Below are 19,195 nucleotides of genomic sequence, written 5' to 3'. Positions count from 1 at the left end.
ATATAAAAAAAGAAATGAAAAATATTAACTCTGTTCTCACACAGCCCACTTTTTACCGCAATTTGAAATTTTTTAGAATTATGTATCTATGTTTTAGGGCTTCTTCAGACAACTGTGACTTTGTCCCATTTTGTGGCCACAAAAGGGATGAAACTAAACCATTGATTTCAATGCTTTGGTTTTGAATAGCGGAATTCTTGCGTGATATTGCTATGCACGAGAGAAGATAGGACTTGCCCTATCTTTCTTGCACGTAGCTTTTTGCTTTTTTTTTTTCAAACTTGCACGCAATAGTGCAGAGCTTGAATAGTCAAAAAAAGGAAATCACTGGTTCATGCACTAATACACTCCATAGCGGTGAGCGTATAAGCGCATACACCATCGGTTTGAGCCCTTACACTGGATAAACACGCAGTCCTCTTGGTGGAATGATTTAGAATGACCCAGTGTCCCAGTTAATGTTTTGACAGGCCAAATAGTGAGGTAGGCTTCACCACATTGCTGATGTGTAATGCTAAGAAACTATGCAGGGGGAAAATTAATATAAAGGGATTGTGTCATCAGGTTCCTACTGACCGGGTGAGTATGAGATACGGCTCCCCAGACCCCACATCACCTCACATGAGCGTAAGATTACTGTGTATTACGCATGCAATGTATGCACGTGTGATATGCGGTAAGTTGCAGGCAATCAAATACCTTATGCTGTTTCATGCACATTTGCATGTAAGGCAGGGTTCACACACTGCAGATTTGCTGAGGTTTTGCCGCGGATTGCCGTTGCATATCCGCACTGTGGCAAAACCGCTGCGTTTGCAGTGCAATGCAGCACACATTAGTTTTGCCAAAAAGCTGTTCTCACAGGACGGATTTTTTCCGCACAGCCGCAGTGCGGAAATGCAACTGCGGCGCGGTTTTCAAAGATGCAGCATGTCCATTCTACTGTCTTTTCCGCAGCGCTTTTTGTTCCATAGACCTGTATGGACGCAGCAATATCCGCTCCAAAATACGTGGCAAAAAGTAAAAAAGCGCTGCGGAAAAGAACGCTTGCGGATTTTTCCGCACGAAAATCCGCAGAAAAATCTGCAAGCCAAAATTAAGCTTAGAAGCGATTTTGCCGCAGAAGCAGTTCTTCTGCGGCAAAACTGCAACGGAAGTACAGCGGCAAAACCGCAGCAAATCTGCCCTGTGTGAACCCTGCCTAAGCATTGCATAATATATGAGCGCAAAAAAAGAAGGCAGCATGTTATATTTTGCCACGTATTACATCTGAGAGAGTCCATTGTTCTCCATTGGCACGTAATCAACGCCGCTCATACGCAATTGCAATGCATATGTGCAGCATATATATGCACCGTTGTGAAGCGTATATATGGGAGATTTAAACAAAAAAACAGAAAGACTGCGCATGATAGCAAGCGTGAGATACGCTCTCATGCGCAGTACAATATCATTGCCATAAAGAAATCTATTATACCCTAGCACAGTTTTCAATATTTATTATAAGTTCCCTTTGCATTTCCACATTTTGGTTGATAAACATGTGCTTGTTTATGTCTTTTGTATATTTCCATATTTTTCATCTCTTGTTCTTCTGCAGACCAATGCATTCTGTACAACCCATTGACTTGAATTTTTCCAGTGATCCAACAGAAAAAGGTCCTACAAATAAGATTGAAATTAGCATGGACTGCATCAGGATGCAGGATTATGACCTGACTGACCCAATGTGGGTGAGTTTATGACTATATGGGTTTTTGCAAAGTACCTATAAGTAATGACCGATCATAAGATGTGTTCCCGAACGTGGTGTGATTTCTTTTCTGCTTGCTGGAAATGATGGTGACTAGAGTTCATCCTGTTGTGGAAGCATTTCTTTCATTCACATTCACAAAATATTAAGGCACACAGACGCACCCAACATATTGAATTAAGTTAGTTCCTCGGCCGTGTAAACAACAAAAGCTTCAAATCCTTTCCCTTTTGACAAAAGACCTGAGTGTTTTAACTTTCTCCAATAACACTTATGTTTTCATAGTCTTTTGTGATAATGTACATTCTAGTCTAACTAGTGCTGGTCACCAGTGCAGTTTGATTCCTGTATCAACAATAGAAGAAAAATAGAGAAAAAGGTAAGACGTCAATAAAATGAGAATGCATTAGGAGTTTGACTAGGATATCTTATATACACACACAGCTTGTTTAGCCAGTTGTACAAGGTTAGATTAAAAGGTTTTGCCTGGAATATGTAAATAGATAGAAGGCCACAAAAATAAAAGAAAAAAACTTTGTTGAAAAGTGTTCTTTATTGATTGAAAGATTTTTATATGTCTCTGGATGTCTTTTGTAGAAAAAAAAAAGGAATAGAGCCATGTATATGGAGCCTGTGCGGTGTCCATGTGCTGACATACAGGTTCCATGGGGTGCCTGTTTATTGCATGGAGATACCTTCTTATGTAACGCCCCATACAAACTTACTGTAGGTAATCTTGGAGGCCTAAACCTTGTCACGGTGACGCCACTCTCTAGTTGGACACTCTGCATGATGACGCAGAAATAACGGAGACCAATCCAGTTTAGTTTAGCAATCTGAGAGTGAGCAGATTTACTAACTTTGGAACTTTGCAACAACGGATACACTTTACAATCCTTAGAAAACGTACTTATAACAGATATTCAAGAATGCAGTAATATTGATTTGATGATACTCTAACTTCAATGCTCTCTCTCTTGTTAACGAAGATTTGATTTATCAGACAATTTTCCCCACTATTGAATTCAGATGAACAATTGAGTTAGATTCAACTGTAGGATTAGATGAGGCAGAGAGACAAGTGACTGTATACTAATCCAGGCTTAAGCTTCACCGGTTAGCTATAACTCACTGTTCAGATGAAAATGAGGCCTTTGCAAGGATCTTCTGTGTTCTCTGCTGTATGATGCCAAGGGAGTGGGTTAGCCACCACACTCGACCTTTGGAAATGATAACTGCTGGAATACTCCTCCTTGCTGACTACGGAAACTGCAACCTCTCCCCACTTACTCCTGGCTGAATCTGCCTATCTGCTCTGTGTCGCTTCCTATTATAGCCTATCTCTCTCCTGCACTTTTGCATAGGGACTTGTATATCTGCTTCCCGCCCTTGGGCTCTGCACCAGTAAGATTAAACCTGACTGTCAGCCAATGAGAGGCCAGCTGACATCAGGACTGTGCTCTATGCTTCAAGCACTTTCTGGATCCAGGGATGGCATCCAGACAGGTGAGACAGGACAAGTGTACCGTGAGTGTTTACTGCATTGGCTTGATAAAGACTGTACACTACACAGTCGAAACGTTGCTGTATTTATATGCGAAATGGATTAAAGGTGAAGTTTTAAATCTCTAAGAAGTTACTGCAAATTTTTCAACAACCCTGGATGCTGCTGAAGATACCGTTTTATATATATATATATATATATATATATATATATATATATATATAACATTTTTTTCCTGTTGGATACATACAAAAGCTGATGAAAAGCTTTCACATGTTTAGAATGAAATTATAGCCATATCGAGGTACATTAGAAAGCTCACGCACCATTATGGAAGCCCTATTTTGTTTGCATGTAAAACAGAGCCCTTATATGGAGACAGGAAGGATTTTTTTTCACCTAAGAGGAGGAAAATTGGCCTTCAACACTATGGGTTATAAATTAAGCTACTGTAAGGGCTCCTTCAGACTCATAAATTTGCAAGCAAATTTTCACGGGCAGAGAATAGAACCCATTGACTTCTCATAGAAGTCTATGAGAAGTGCGCAAATACGCACTCAATCTGCGCACAAAGTTCAGCTCATTCAGCAGGCGGGGATTTTAAATCCCCGGCTGCTGAATACTACTCACAGCAGTTCAGGAGAACTGCCGGCCAGACGCGGCTGAACTCCGGCTGCAGCGGAAAGGTGAGTATAAATTTTTATTTTTTATTTTTACACATTTTAGGATGATTTTCAGGTAAGGGCTTATATTTTTAAGTCCTTCCCGAAAATTCATCCCGCGCTCGCCGGCAGCCCATTGCTTTCAATGGAGCCGGCTGTATTGCCGGCTCCATTTAATTCAATGGGCTAACATCGTTCTTCTCTGCCACAGCTGTTACAGCTGTGGCAGAGGAGAACGATCTTTATGCTGACAGTGCGGGGGGGGGGGGTCTCACTCTTGCCACTATTGTGGCTTAATAGTGAGACCTCGGAGCCCGAAATGCAGCCCTGCATGTTGCTCCTCGCCTGCCCTATCCATTTCTGTGTTTTTTACATGACTTTGGTGATTTGCTAAGATTTTCACAAATGAAAACCTTAGCGGAGCACCAGTCATATACAAAAATGCTCGAGTCGCCCATTGACTTCAATGGGGTTCGTTACTCGAAACAAACTCTCGAGCATCACTGAAAGTTCGACTCGAGTAACGAGCACCCGAGCATTTTGGTGCTCGCTCATCTCTAGAAATAACCAATAGTTATCGAGGTTAAAATATATTTACTTTAAAACCATATAATTTCTCAGCGCCTTGACTCTGTTTGATATGGAGCACCAATTCCCTGTTCCCCACGTAGTTTGTAAGAGCATAGGCTCAAGTCTGAAAGGAGGGTCGCCACTCCTCTCAGCAGGCCCAACTGCAATCATAGATTCTTCTCGCTGTTACCTAACTTCTATCAGGAGCACTTTGGTTCAGCGGCTTTCTGCCTTTACACTGTCTAACTTAGGTGCTCTGTGCACCTTCTACTTATAGGCTTGCCCTCCTAGGATGAAATTCATGCCGCGCAATGCTACACCATCGGCACATTCTGCACTTGCGATCCCTGATCTCAGCCTACTGCTACCCAATATTATCACTTTAAATGCAAGGTGTACATTCATCAGGCATTCACATGTATAGTACAATGCCTGAAATAAAGTGCAAGTTAGTCATCACAACATGACATCATTTGGTATAAGACAATATAACATAGTACAACATGCCACAACATAACGTGTCATTAGTCACCAGTTACTTCACTAGTTGTTACAGTTCAAGGCTACAATCTGTTGGCTGGGAGTCATTATGCGCTCTACAGTCCTTCTCGGTTACCCCTTTACAAGTTAGTAGTACAAATGTTCCAATTCCTACTTAGTTCAATGCAGTTAATATTAAGCTTCAAACTTTAACAAGTTAACTTTTAGACAGAATGATTATTGTTCTAAAAATCGTTCAAGCAAGCGAAAGCGAACAATAATCATTAAGCCTGAGTGCAGCCAATGACTGAATGACGAACAAGAATTGTTCACTTTTCGTTCATTGTTTAGTTTACGCAGGTATAAAAATTATTGTTGGCTCGTTCACTTATCTTTTGGTTTACACAGTAATCATTCAGTAGTTCTCAGGGGCGTAACTATAGGGGATGCAAGGGATGCGGTTGCACCCGGGCCCAGGAGCCTTAGGGGGCCCATAAGGCCTCTCTTCTCCATATAGTGGACCCAGTACTATGAATAAAACATATTTCGGGGCCCTATTACAAATTTTGCATTGGGGCCCAGAAGCTTCAATTTACGCCTTTGGTCATTCATTTATATAGTTAATGTGAAAGGCTGAACGATTCTCATTTGAAGCCAAAGATGTATTTGCCAGTCTAAACAGGCTGAACAAGAGCGAATGAGCTAGCGGTGATGTCACTTGTTCGTTCAAATGGTAATCAGCTCATCCAACAGGACCCTTACTCAGTTCTGGAAAACATACGGGTACCTCGTTAAACCATTAAAGAGGATCTATCAGCCCAATGCTGTGTGATTGTTTTAGTAAATACTATATTTGTTTTCCTTATACAGTATCAATTCTGGATCATAGTTTCTTTAGACCTCTGCATTGTGTTGCTCCTCTGTTAGGCTGCTTTCACATGGCTGACACGCAAATCTCACACAAATATGAACCCAATTCTTTTGAATGGAGTCATATACATGAGCCATTTTTTTGTGGCATGTTCTAACTTCTTACATCAGAAGGCATCACCTATTGTTTTTATTGGGACTGTAGAACACATCACATGGCCGAAAGCCGCACCGGAGGATCGCTACATCCCAGAAATGATGGGAGGTGTTTTGGACAAAAAAATGCCTCACATCCGTAGGTACCTTGCACATTCATGAACGCGATATTGGGCTGAGTTTCATGGCCCGACATCACGCTCAGCTGTGTGCAGGAAGCCTTAGGATGCATTTACTATGTATGTGCTTCTGGCCTCCTTCACATGGACAATTTTTTGCCAGCTAAGTTACATGCTTAAAATAATCATGACTAGTAGATAAATGATTTGTAGCCACATCAAAAATTCACACCAAAAAAGATAGGACATCAGTGGTGAAAAAATAGGTCTTGACTTTTGGCAGGAGATCGCAGAAGCCTCCATAGACTCCTATGGGAGACTATGCGAAGTGGCCTGCAAAGGTAGATTAATTCCCCAGCAGCACAATGCTGGGTTCCCCTGCAGAGGAGAATAAGGAAATCCCCAGCAGCACGATGCCGGGGTTCCCTTACAATGGAAAATAAGGAATTCCCCAACGGCAGGGGAATCCCTTATTCTCTCCTGCAGGGGAACCCTGGCATCACGCTGAGATGAACGGAATCCCCGGCAAAGAAGGGAAGCCCTGGGGGAATCCCCTTTATCTCTGCGGCTTGGCTTTCCTTCACTGGAGAGAGAGACAAGAAGATGGTTCCCCTGGGAACTCCTTCCATCTCTCTTCAGCAGTGCATCTTTCCAGTCAGTCCTGCACGTGTGAACGCCCCTGACCCTTGCAGCTAGCACTGCGGAAGATCTTCTGTTCAGACAATTTTCTGCAGCACTAGCTGCGATTTTTTTTCATGCAGCTATTTTGTAGCCCGTGTGAAGGAGGCCCATAACAGAGCCAATGTTTGCGGTAGGATCTACCAAGAGTTTCTGGACTGCTCTGCATGGGGTGGCTGGTGGTTGTAAGGAGATAAGATGATGTGTTTTTGAAAAAAAGTGGTGAGTGACTGACTTTTACACCATTTTTTTTCGCTCCCCAAAACTGTGAAAATTTTAAAAACGTTATTGCTGTGTGTTGGGAAATGAATGAAATGTGTTTGCCTCATGATTGAAATAACATAAATGCATGACCTCATGACATCATTGTTGAAGCCAGACTACAGCAATGTATATACGGTATAAAGTTTCCGTATTTAGGTGGGCAGAGGTGCTGATCAATGGAACAGTTTGTAATCTGGGATTTTTTCTTGCCATTTAATGGCAGTAATGCACAGAATCTGTAAGTAATTGGCCGACTGACATCTGACCACATTATGTTCAGAGCTCTGCATATTGTTCTATGGGCAGGTGCACCGTGAATAGAGAGTGTGCATTCCATATTAATTAAACATTCACATTCAAGTGCAAATATTGTCAGACATGAATAGTATTTTTCTTGGCAGACAAAACTTCTGTTTTTCTCTTCTTTTTTTCTAAAAGCCATTAGTCTGTCATTCTTTAACGTCTTGTCTACATGAATGTCGGTTTAGGTTGCACGCTATAGTCTATATTTACAAGCAGGAAACATTATTGATTGCATTAGTGTGTGCTTGGAATAGTATTTCCACCCAAAAGTCAAAATATATTAAGGTGTTAAACGTGGAAGTAAGATGTTTGTTAGTTATATTTATTTCTGACAACCCATTAATAACCATTGCAGCTCCCACTAGGATCATCGCACACACTTCTCAGGATTTTGATTGACAGATCTGCCTATCTATGCAAGCAAAAACAATAGTGCAGACTCCCAATTATGTACCACTCCATTGTGCCCTGGCCATTCAGACATCTCTAAAGGATCCAGGGCTGTATGGGGGCTCATAGTCTGCTACCAATACACCTCCCTGTAGGTTCAGGGCTATACCTAAATTCTAACCTCTTCATACAACAAGTATTTTACACCTTCATAACCAGAGTAATTTTCATAGCCATACCCATATGTAATGTAATATAACTTTGGATGTGTTTCATGTATCCATGTGAATTTCACAGTTTTTTTTTAAGTACAGGTAGGGATTTCTTTCTGTGCTATGCTTTTCCAAGTAACATTTTTTATATAGTCTTGGAAAAATGGAGAAAATTAAAAAAATGTAATTTCCATAATTTAAAGTGTAATAGTTTTAACCCTTTGCAATCCAATTTTGGATTCAGGGTTTTCTAGGGGGTTTTCTCTTTCTGCCATTATACAATGGCACCATCTGCTGTCTAGAGCCAGTACTGCGGTATGTGACATGCTGGAGAGGTCCCCCGACAACAGAGTGTCCAGTGACCTACAGTAAGAATACCCTGCCGGACGTCTTCTGACATCGGAGCTGTACAGCCTTCAATCAGAATGTCTTTAGACGTCAGACAGTGGATTGGAAAGGGTTAAAATAAAGATATTTGCTTCATGTTGCGGTGACTCCTCTCTCTCTTGTGCTTTTTTTCACTGAGCCAAGAATAGTCCAATATCAAGTTACAACCTCTTCACTGATTTGGACCTTAAAACATAACTTTTAATAATAAAATTTTAAATAAGACAGAAATTTATAGACACACTTAGTACGTGTATTAAAATATAAGGTGTATAGAGTATTAGATATATGACTTCTCTCACTTATTCCCATGAGCAATTTATAATCAGCTTATGTATGGACTGTTTATTTGATGTCCGAGATTTAACTGATTATATTAGATACCACAGTCGGTTGTCCAGGATCAAAAGGACAATAATAGGTTGGTCTATTAACTCCCCGAGGCACAAGGGAGTTAATATTGACAATCACTCCAACAGAGAGGATCGTTCCCTCTGATGAAGTATCAGTCAGATCGTTGTCACAGAGAAAACTCTGCCAAAACATTAGATAGGTCTAATCCGGACTGACGCGTTTCGCTCCACACTGGAGCTCCTCAGGGACCTAAGTATGTCTATATTTATAGAACACGGATTGTCCTTAGAACCGTCATTGCTATCTTTCACACCCCAATAGGTTAATTCCTATATTATAATATCAGCTGGAACAACATATGGTGGTTTACGGTGGTGATACAGAAGGAGGGGTTTCCCTCATGAAACACCACCGTCTGAACGTCTCTCAGTCCATTCAAAATAAATGAATTTTATATTTGTGAAGAGGGCTTCTGGTACCACCTCATTTGATTAGTTCTATTGCACTGGATTTCTCCTTAATCAATAGATTGCCTCGAATGATAACTCAATGACCTCTCTATCTAAAAGTTCAACGGCTACACCCCCATTTAGTACGCCTATTGGAGATGCCTGATTTTCACCTCACCAACAGACTATTCGATTCCAAGTACTGTCTAAGCAATAAGGTTTTGACAATATTTTCTACTATCTTGCTGAAGTTTCTTATTTCATGTTCTTTCAATCTATCAAGGCCATTAATATAGCCAGTCTATAGGTAGTTGTCCATTCAGCCCGCGGTCATCAGGACCCTCTCTTGCACTGACCGCCAGCGTGCAGACAGTCCCTATGCCACCCTCCATACAGCAGGCACCACAGGGTCACCAGTACCTGTTGCTAGATCACCACACTGCTGCTGCTTGTGCTGTTCTCTCTCTGGCTGGCTCTCTAACTATCTGTGAAGATGCTTCTTCCTATCCTTATATACTGGGCGCCTCCCTGCAACCACAACTTCTGGTTCACCCCAGAAGGGAAAAAACAGCACCTAAAGTGCCTCTGTTAACCCTTTCCTTGCTACTGATCTGAGAGGAAGAACGGGGCATTGCAACTAGCACTTTGGGCAACTCTTCTTTGCCTTCCCCACCTTAGCCGTGGCACTGACTTGTGGTGGGGCTTCTTTTACACTGCTCTGAGAGCTTCACCATTCTACCCCTTCACCTGGCTCAATCTCGGGCTGGGGGGGGGGGGGGGGGGGGGATCCTAGCGACCGCAACAGCATTTCTCAAGACAGTAGCAGCTAAGTCGCTGCTCTGTAGGGGCACATAGCACCACTCAACTGCATTACATATGTTTTGTGGTTGATTTGCAGGACCTAAAAGATAAAGAGGTACAGTATAAATCATAGGAAGTGTAAATTTCCTGAATCACTATTATTTAGGCGGAGGCTTTATGAGAAACCCTCCTATTATTCATCCAGGGGTATAAAAGATATTTTTAATAGGTGGAAATAGAAGGGGAAAAAGGATCATTTGTGGAATACAGCAATTGTATAGTTGGAAAGCCCCTCTATTGAATCAACCCAACCCAAATGCTAACAATCCTAAATCTGGCTCTGTGATAAGTTAGATAACCAGGCATAAAAGGATAAACATGCAGTGTGAAAATAAATCATTCAATAATCTGGGACTGTATGATATATTTCAAAGTAAGGATAATTGCAGAATCTAGAATGTGAGGGACTTTTAGGGCAATAAAATAGTATATCACTTGGTGTGCCATTCTAGCTGCATCACTTCTTGGGGTATGTATTGTTATCGGTAGCCGGTACAGAGTTCACAAAATGACATTCCACTGGTCTGCAGACATCTCTTGCGTCGTGGCTGAGTCTGCGGTCAGGAGAATGAAATAAAAGCTTTTCAATGATCTTCTCTAAGAAATAAAAAAAAAATTGATCACTTTGTTTTTGTGCATGACTAAGGTGTTATATGTTGCAGTCTTTATCAGGGGAATGCTGAGCTTTCTATAGCAGACCCGCAATGTTCTTTGCAGCATGTATGGCTGTAAAGCCTATTCTGATGAATCTGCCATGAGTTTATTGTACTCTGTGATGCAGACCGTCTTTTCTCTATTTGATGCGGCACCACGTTCTCTCACTACCCCTTTGTGCAGACAGTGGTCAACATGAATATGTCCTTGCAGTTATTACATTTCATTGCTCGGTTGTTTTTACTGCTAAAGCCACATGACCACGTTGTACTCTTAGCCTTCATAAGTTCTAAAGGCAGAGATATACCCTGAACCACTCTCACACAGCTTTTAAAGTTTGCTGTCTCTCAGGGGATAAACGGGTGGAATTAGAGCCTGCCCTTTAAACTCCAGAAGAATTCATCCACCATAATATTTTTTTGATGGCTATCCACAGATGGTTTCTCCAAAATGCTGATCAGGGGTCTTATTTTATACAGTCAGTTGCAGCCAGGATCAATACTGGGGGGACTTGGTGGTTGCCATTAAAAGCCATAGAGGAAGTGCGTAAGTACTTCATATCTGCTTTCTGGCATATCAGTAGGGAATACTGGTGTGGCATGTGTAGTTTTGAGCTGTAGTTGTGTAGTGTAAACACAGGAAGTCGGCAATCGGAAGAGCGGCTTTCACTTCTGTGTGAAAGCCCAAGAGGGACAGTTGTCCCGTGTAAAGCTTAGGACTTTGTATCTTTCTTCATGTTGTTCTCATAACGGCCAGCAGAGGGGATTCAGTTATCTGCACTTTGCATAGATCGCGGCTGAACTGACACTGTCTATGTGACTTTATTGTATGTCCAACTTATTCAGTGCCTAATGAGTTATCATTGCTGTATAAAAGTGCTTATTAATCATTTGGAGTGGTCAGTGGCAAAAGAAGACCTGGCCACCAAAGAATGCATTGGCTTGATACCATCAAAGCCAACACCAACATGCAAATGATCAAACTGAAAGAAGGCGTGCAAGACAGAACTTTATGGATCAGCATGGAGAGGGCCTTGACTAAACGGATAAAGATAATAATTGTTTACTAACTGCCAAGCCATTGTCTTCTGTGGGCAGACACTTAACTCCTTTAAGCTGTATAATGCTATATAGAGCATCTGAGTTATGGCCCACTTACATGTAACGATTATCGCTCAAAATTCATTCAAACGAACTAATTTGAGTGATAATCGCTCAATGTGAATGCAAAAAAATTCATCACTTGTCGTTTGTGGCTTGTTAAGCTGACTTTGCAGTCAGTTTAACCCCTTCCCACTCCAGGACATACATTTACGTCCCGGAGCGTTGGGGTATGTATGCAGAGAGGTCGCGGGGCGACCTCTCTGCATACAGCGCGGGTGTCAGCTGTTTAGTACAGCTGACACCCGCGGGCAATAGCTGCGATCGGCCGTTCGGCCAATTGCAGCTATTAACCCTTTAAATGCCGCTTTCAATTCTGACAATGCACCCCCCTCCCCCCCGCGATGAGATCGGGGGAACCGTGCAGGTGTCATGGCTGCCGGTGGCCTTCTGAAAGGCCCCAGGGTTGCCTTGAGAGACTGCCTATCAAGCCATCCCCTTGGGGGATGCTATAGCATTACGTCATACTGCAGGAGCGATCAAAGAATCGCATATTGTAGTCCCCCAGGGGGACTTAAAAGTAAAGTTAAAAAAAGAGCAATAAAGTTTTTTTTAACTGTAAAAAAAAAAAAGTTATAAAGGTTTAAATCACACCCCTTTTGCTATATCTATAATTAAAAAGTCTAAATAATTAAATAAAAATACATATTTGGTATCGCCGCGTACGTAAAAGTCCGATCTATCAAAGTAGCACATTATTTACCCTGTGCGGTGAATGTCGTCTGAAAAAAAAATAGAGAACAACAAAAATGCACTTTTTCAGTCACCCTGTATCCCAGAAAAAACGCAATAAAAAGCGATCAAAAAGTTGTACATATTCTGAATTAGTACTAACAGAAACTACAGAACATTCTGCAAAAAATGAACCATTGCTGAACTAAATCGATGGAAAAATAAAAAGTTATTGCGCGCACAAGATGACGGCAGAAAATAATTGAAAAAAATTAAATGTCTTTGAAAAAAAAAGAGTAGTATAGTAAAAAAAAAACCTATAAGCTTGGTATCGTTGCAATCGTACTGACCCATAGAATAAAGTTATCCTGACGTTTTTGTTGCAGTTTGTGCGCCGTAGAAACAAGACGCACTGAAAGATGGCATTTTTTTTTCATTTTGCTCCACTTAGAATTTTTTAAAAGTTTTTCAGTACATTATACGGTACATTAAATAGCACCATTGAAAAATATAACTTGTCCCGCAAAAAACAAGCCCTCATACAGCGACGTCGATGGATAAATAAAAGAGGTATGATTTTTTTAAGGTGTGGAGGAAAAAAAAGAAAATGGAAAAAACAAAGGGCCGCATCATGAAGGGGTTAAAAAACCTCTTTGGCTCGCTGGCTTCTTTTCCTGTGTAAACCTTCCCCGCTCAGCGCTTCACGTAGGAGGTGATGCGCTGAGCGAAAAGCCTGTGATCCAGTGGTGAAGTCTTAGACCTTAGCAGTGATGTCAGCTCTCGTGCAGTTGTTTAAAGAACTGTTGGCCCTTGTTAAAGGGTCTTTATTTAATTTGCATGTAGACGTGTTACCCAAGGCAAAAAAATGTAAAAAACAGTTAACATTCACTTCTTTCGGCTCCCCGCAGGTTCCCTGTTGCCATCTCCACATCTTCTCTGAGATGTATTTGTCGAGCTCTGGCATTGGATGCAGTAGGTTTGGATGCCCCATACACTAGCTACTGCAGCCTCTAAACTATACGTTATATTTGAAGTTGTGATATCAGAACTGAAAGTCAGCAGCATAAATTGACATGTTGCAGATTTAAAATCTACACCACAGGTGAATTTTTTGCTGTAGATATTTTTATGCCATGTGTGGAAGACATTTCTTATCTTATCCACATTGCTTGTACTGTAAAACATTGCAAATTTTCGGCAGTTAATCCGCAGCATTTACACTGCTTTTGAATATACCCTGAGCAGAGGCGTAACTTGAAGCTCCTGGACCCCGATGCAAAACCTGTAAAAGGGACCCCAACTATAATGTTTAACTCATAGTATTGGGTTTCCTATATGGAGAAGAGAGGCCTTATGGGCACCCTAAGGCTCCTGGGCCCGGGTGCAACCGCATCCCCTGCATCCCCTATAGTTACACCCCTGACCCTGAGGCTACCTTCACATGTGGCATATTTGTTGTGGGCTTTCTGCAGCGGAAAACCTACAGTAAATATGCACTCAAACTGCTCCCAAAGGGCTCCTGCACACTTGCGTTTTTCTTGCGCGTTTTTTTTTCATGCGATATCGCTGCGTTTTTTTTCACGTAATTGTCAATGGGACTTTCTAATGTTAAAAACACATCACAAGTTTGTGCTTTGCAATTTTTGTGCGATGCGTTTTTAATATTAGAAAGTTCCATTGACAATCACCTGAAAAAATGCAGTGATAGGGCGCCCACCCACTGGCGATTTTTTTTTCTTTGCGTTTTGCGTTTTTTCTCAAGAGCAATTAGAATTGAATGTACTCCTGTCCACTGGCGTTTTTTTTTGCGTTGCGTTGCGTTTTTTAACATAGGAACTGTCAGTTGCATATGTGTCCTTATTTTTCTCCTAATGCACCCATGAAAATCAATGGAAATTAATGGAAAAGCCGCGAAAACGCCGCGGAAACGCGGCAAAAAACGCAGCGGAAACGCGGCATTTTTCACGCACGAAAATCGCGAACGCCAGTGGGTGGGCACCCATATCGTGCGAAAAAAATGCTCAAGAAAAACGCAAGTGTGCAGGAGCCCTAATGGTGCGGATTTGGCTGCATTTTTAATTGCAGATCTGCGGCAAGGTTTGACCCTTGTATTTCAAGAGTTGAATTCCTCAGCATGAGATCACTTTCTCACAGGGGCGACAAAATCGCTCGATTTTTCTCATGATGCAACAGTGCTATAAATCATATGTATGTGAAGCCTATTTTTTCCAATGGGTTCCTTCCTTTGTGTTGCATCACATCGTACAAAATCGCGGTTTTCGTGCGGTGCGATGCAACTTTTTTAGTAGGAAGTCCTACTGTTTCCTCTAAAATAAGCCCTGACTGCATTTAAAAAAAACATTACATCACCTAACACGCGCTGTCTGCTCTGCCGCACTTCTCCTCCCAAAGCTTCGGCATATTTGTCTATAGTCTTCAGCCAGCGGTTCCTGGTCAGGGGGTTCAAAAATCCCACCTACAGGAAGCACTGGCTCTGATTGGTTCTTGAGCGCTAAGTCTTATTTTACTTACCTAGATGGTGTAGTAGCCAAGAGTTAGTTGGCCCCTCCATAAATGTTTTATGTCTGTCTCATGTCAATGTCTTGTCAGTGTCTTATTTGTGGCATGCATCAGATTTATGCGTACTGCACACCTGCAGGACCGAATGGGTTAAAGTCTGGTATGTCTAGTCCTGTCTGGAAAATGTATCGTTTTGTAAGTCACATTATCATGCTGTGTACATGTGTTTGCAAGACTGCAAGGAGAGGAGTCTGAAGTCTGTCAGTCAGGAGAAAGGAGTGAGGTCTGACCGTGAGTGAGTCAAGTGAGTGAGCCGCACAGATGTTGAACATCGGTCTGTGTGTGGAGGGAATGGAGGAAGCCGAACCACTTCCTTATGCTCAGCCTGGGCCCATTCTACCCAGGAGACCTCAGTGTTGCTACTGAGCACTGGGAGTAGGACGAGCCGCTTCACAGCAAGGAGAGGACAACATGAGAGAGAGAGTCTCTGGGAGTGGCATCACATAGATAACTGGGATTGTGGATTATCCGAGTATCCCGAGAATCCTCCCTGTTGCACCACTCTGGTTTGTTGTACTTGTACCAAGACTGTTTCTTTGGCATTGCGTTGAGAAGATTACAGTAAACGAACAGAACCAACCATTACCGGTTCTTGTTCAGAAAGTTGCCCTGTGTGTGGACTACTTTATTTCATAGGTAAGATCCACCGTAGAGGATGGAACAGTGGCATCACGAGTGACAATTGGACTTAAGGTAACCCTCGGTTACAACCCCTGTGATCTCCCCCAGCAGTAATGTGGTCGGGTTCCAAGCTACCCCCAGGGGAGGAGGTGGAAGAGTCCTGTGACAAGGCCTTTCTCTACCCCGCTGTCTCCTCGGCTGTGGGCCCTGTAATCGGACGCTACACTGATGTAGTCCGGTTACCTCTCGCTGTTCTCTGAAGTTTCTTAACTGCTGCGCATCCTTCACTCCTTGGCTGCCGACAGAACATCACTTCCTGGTTGAGGGTTCATAAATCCCGCCTACAGGAAGCACTGGCTCTGATTGGTTAAGCAAGCACTTCTCTCAGCCAATCACTGCAGCGCTCGCTGAAACAACACGATGGCTGTGATGTTCTGTCGGTGGCCAAAGAGTGAAGGACATATGGCGGAGCTGCGGAACTTTGGAGTGTAGCGGCAGGGACCCGGACTGTGCTGACTAGGTAATGCTTTTTTTTTTTTTAATGTAGTCTACCTTTTCAGGGTAGGTCCTATATTTTGGGGAAATACGGTACATGCGGAGCAATTAACAGTTGGGAATCCCAGAAGTGAAAATGAAACCACTGAAATCAATTGAAATCAGTGGTTTTGTTTTGCCCCCGTTACACAGCTGTGATGAACCATTTGATGGCTGTGATTGGTGCATCAAGCGCCAGCTCTGATTGGCAAAGCCAGCTGACACTCACCTAGCTCAGCCAATCAGAGCACTCTCTCTGGAGGTGGGGATTTCAATCCCTGTCACTACCAATAGATGCTTTGTCGGCCATGACAAGTGCCCGGCAGCCTGCCCATAGCTCCGGAGAACAGCGGAGGCAACCCATAGAGCACCAGCTAGGTGAGTAATTTTTTTTTCTTTGGTAGTGCAGCTAGTGCTTGCATTTAGCGATGCCAAAAACATGGTACAAAGTTGTGCCGCGTTTTCAGCAACGCAGGGCTGAAGAAGGCCAAGGATAGAACATGCATCACTGTCAAAGTGCAGCGTTGTAGACGCTTGTGTGAACAGCCCCTTTGAAATGATTACGAGTGTTGTACGGCGTTTAGTGGAACGCTGAAAAGGCAGCACTAAAGGCTGTACAAAAACGTCCGTGTGAGGGAGGCCTTAGAGCGTACCTTTTATATGGAGATTATTTGTCTACTACATTTCCCCCATTTCCTCTCTGTATTGGATTTGCTCCTTTTGCAATACAGAACAATTCCATCTGACTGTTACAACAGTCTATAGTCCGCCTGCAACACAGACAAACTATAATCTGCAGTGAAGGGCAGTGTGCAGAGACTATATTTTTCTATGGCTTCCCCGCGCTTTTCTGCTACTTACTAGTATAAATAATGCAGTGTCTTGATACATCCCAACCCGAGTTGTCTATGTTTTTTTAGCACCAGCAATAGAATCAATGCCAATATTGTTTTGTACTAATTTACTGCAAGAAATAATGATCCTTATTGTGTGTAAAGGTGTGTTTGCGTTCCTTGTGGCTATGATTTTTCTTTCCTTCTTCTTTTTCAGTTTACACTGGCAGAAAGCATGACCTGAGGGGAGGAGGAGGGGCGGTAGATCTCTGTATAGTGAAATACCTCTTTCAGAGCCTTGTTACTTCTCTAAGCCTCAGGGTGCAGGTTCCTCCATCACCTGTCTGTGGGAAAGTCTAAAAGATGTCTCCAATAGATGCGGTTATATAGCCTGTCTTCTGGCAGAAGAGGTGAGAAGGGCAGATATAGACAACGGAATTTAGCAGTGAAAGCCGGCTTATGTCACAGTGTACAGAGATAGAGATCAGTCCACTTACACAGGGAATATCATGTCAGACATATACTTAATTGAATCTCCAGTGCCCATTGTCTTGGCTTACTTGCAAACATCTATTCTGCATTGCATAACAAACACCTTCCTTAATGGCGCTGCTGCTTGCAGCACTGGAGTCCCGGGTTCATATCCAACCAAGGACAACATCTGCATGGAGTTTGTACATTCTTTCCGTGTGTTTCCTACAGGTGTTCTGGTTCCCTCCCACATTTCAAAAACATACAGATAGGTGAATAGAGATTGTGAGCCCCAATGTGGACAGAACCCATTATCAAGTAACAGAGGCTTAACTTGAAGGTACTGGACCCCAATGCAAAATCTGTAACAGGATCCCAAAGTATAATGCTTAATTCATTATACTGGGCTTCCTACATGAAGAACGTAGGTCTGATGGTCCCCCTAAGGCTCCTGGGCCCGCGTGCAAACGCATCCCCTGTAGTTACGCCCCTGTCAAGTAATATAAAGTGCTGTGTAATATGCATGTGCTATATAAATTAAGGTGATTATTATTAATGGGGTTGTCCAGTAATAGAAAATACGGCTGCTCTCTTCCAAAAACAGTGCCGCACTTGTCCATGTGTTGTGTGCGATATTGCAGGTCAGCAGTATTCATCTGAATAGAGCTAAGTTGCAATACCAGGTGCAACCCATAGACAGTTGTGGCGCTGTTGTGTTTTTCTAATTCTTGAAGACAACTTTAAATACACTGGCTTTTTTTAAATGTTAGTTTTAATTTTTTCAACATCTGATGTTTTTGCAACTATTGGATGAATCACTGAGCTATTTCATATTTAGGGCTTCTTAGTATAGAGCCACACAGCAACTGTGCACTGTCATACAGGCTCTATCAGACTCTTTGTACAATGCTTGTAGGGAAGAGTACAGAATCCAACCTCTATATGTCTCCATATGAAATGAGAGGTGAAGAAAGCTACCATAGAGGCCTCATTGACCTTTACCAAAGTCCTATGAAGGGGCTCTGCATGTTGTTCCCCCCTCCCCTCAATGTGACAGCTATAGAAATTATATTGTGCAGCAGGAATGTCATAACATTACTAGAACTAGTACTCTGTACGAGGTTGAAGGGAGCACTTCAAGCTCTATTCACACACATTGTCTGAGTGTGTGAGCCACTGAGCCACTCTAACAGCACCTTTGAAGGCCACACTAAGCCCCATTCCCTGCCAGTGGTGAGGCCGAGGGGACAGAGAGAGAGGCAGCATGCTTCAGTCACTGGGAGATGGCTCTGCACCCCCTGAGTGTTGCAGCAGTGGCAAGTCTAGTTCAGCAAGTATGTAATGCAGTGAAGCTCCGCCCCACAGTAAGGACAATAAATATGACTAAGCCTCGCCCATTGAACCATTCCAAACTTCCGGGTGCAAGAGACACAATATAAAAAGGAAAAATAACTGTGCCACGCAGTCAGTGTGTGTGGTGCAGCACCAGCAAGGGGCAGCAGAGTAGAGAGTAGTATCCTAAAGTGGCAGAGAACAACTGCACCAGGGCACCAGCACAGTGGCAGAGCTGCCAATAAAACAGAGAAAGAGAGACCAGAGACCACAAGCTGAAAGGGGCCCATGAAAGGTCTGCTGCACAGCTGAAGAATGGCCATGCC

General features: G+C 42.6%; 1 protein-coding gene across 1 annotated transcript in view; it reads left to right on the top strand.

Moving 5' to 3' along the window:
* Positions 1–17,310, top strand: part of LOC136630545 (tumor protein 63-like) — a 56,435-nt gene extending 39,125 nt beyond the window's left edge. Inside the window, exons 3-5 of the mRNA XM_066605514.1 lie at positions 1,601–1,733; positions 15,715–15,771; positions 17,284–17,310. Coding sequence (XP_066461611.1) covers positions 1,601–1,733; positions 15,715–15,771; positions 17,284–17,310 — 217 coding nt within the window. The remainder of the gene's footprint in view (positions 1–1,600; positions 1,734–15,714; positions 15,772–17,283) is intronic.
* The last annotated feature ends 1,885 nt before the right edge of the window (positions 17,311–19,195 follow it).

Source organism: Eleutherodactylus coqui, chromosome 1 (assembly GCF_035609145.1).
Source record: "Eleutherodactylus coqui strain aEleCoq1 chromosome 1, aEleCoq1.hap1, whole genome shotgun sequence".
Lineage (NCBI taxonomy): Eukaryota > Metazoa > Chordata > Amphibia > Anura > Eleutherodactylidae > Eleutherodactylus > Eleutherodactylus coqui.
The sequence above is the reverse complement of the archived record's forward strand: the minus strand, read 5'-3'. Positions and strand labels throughout refer to the sequence as shown.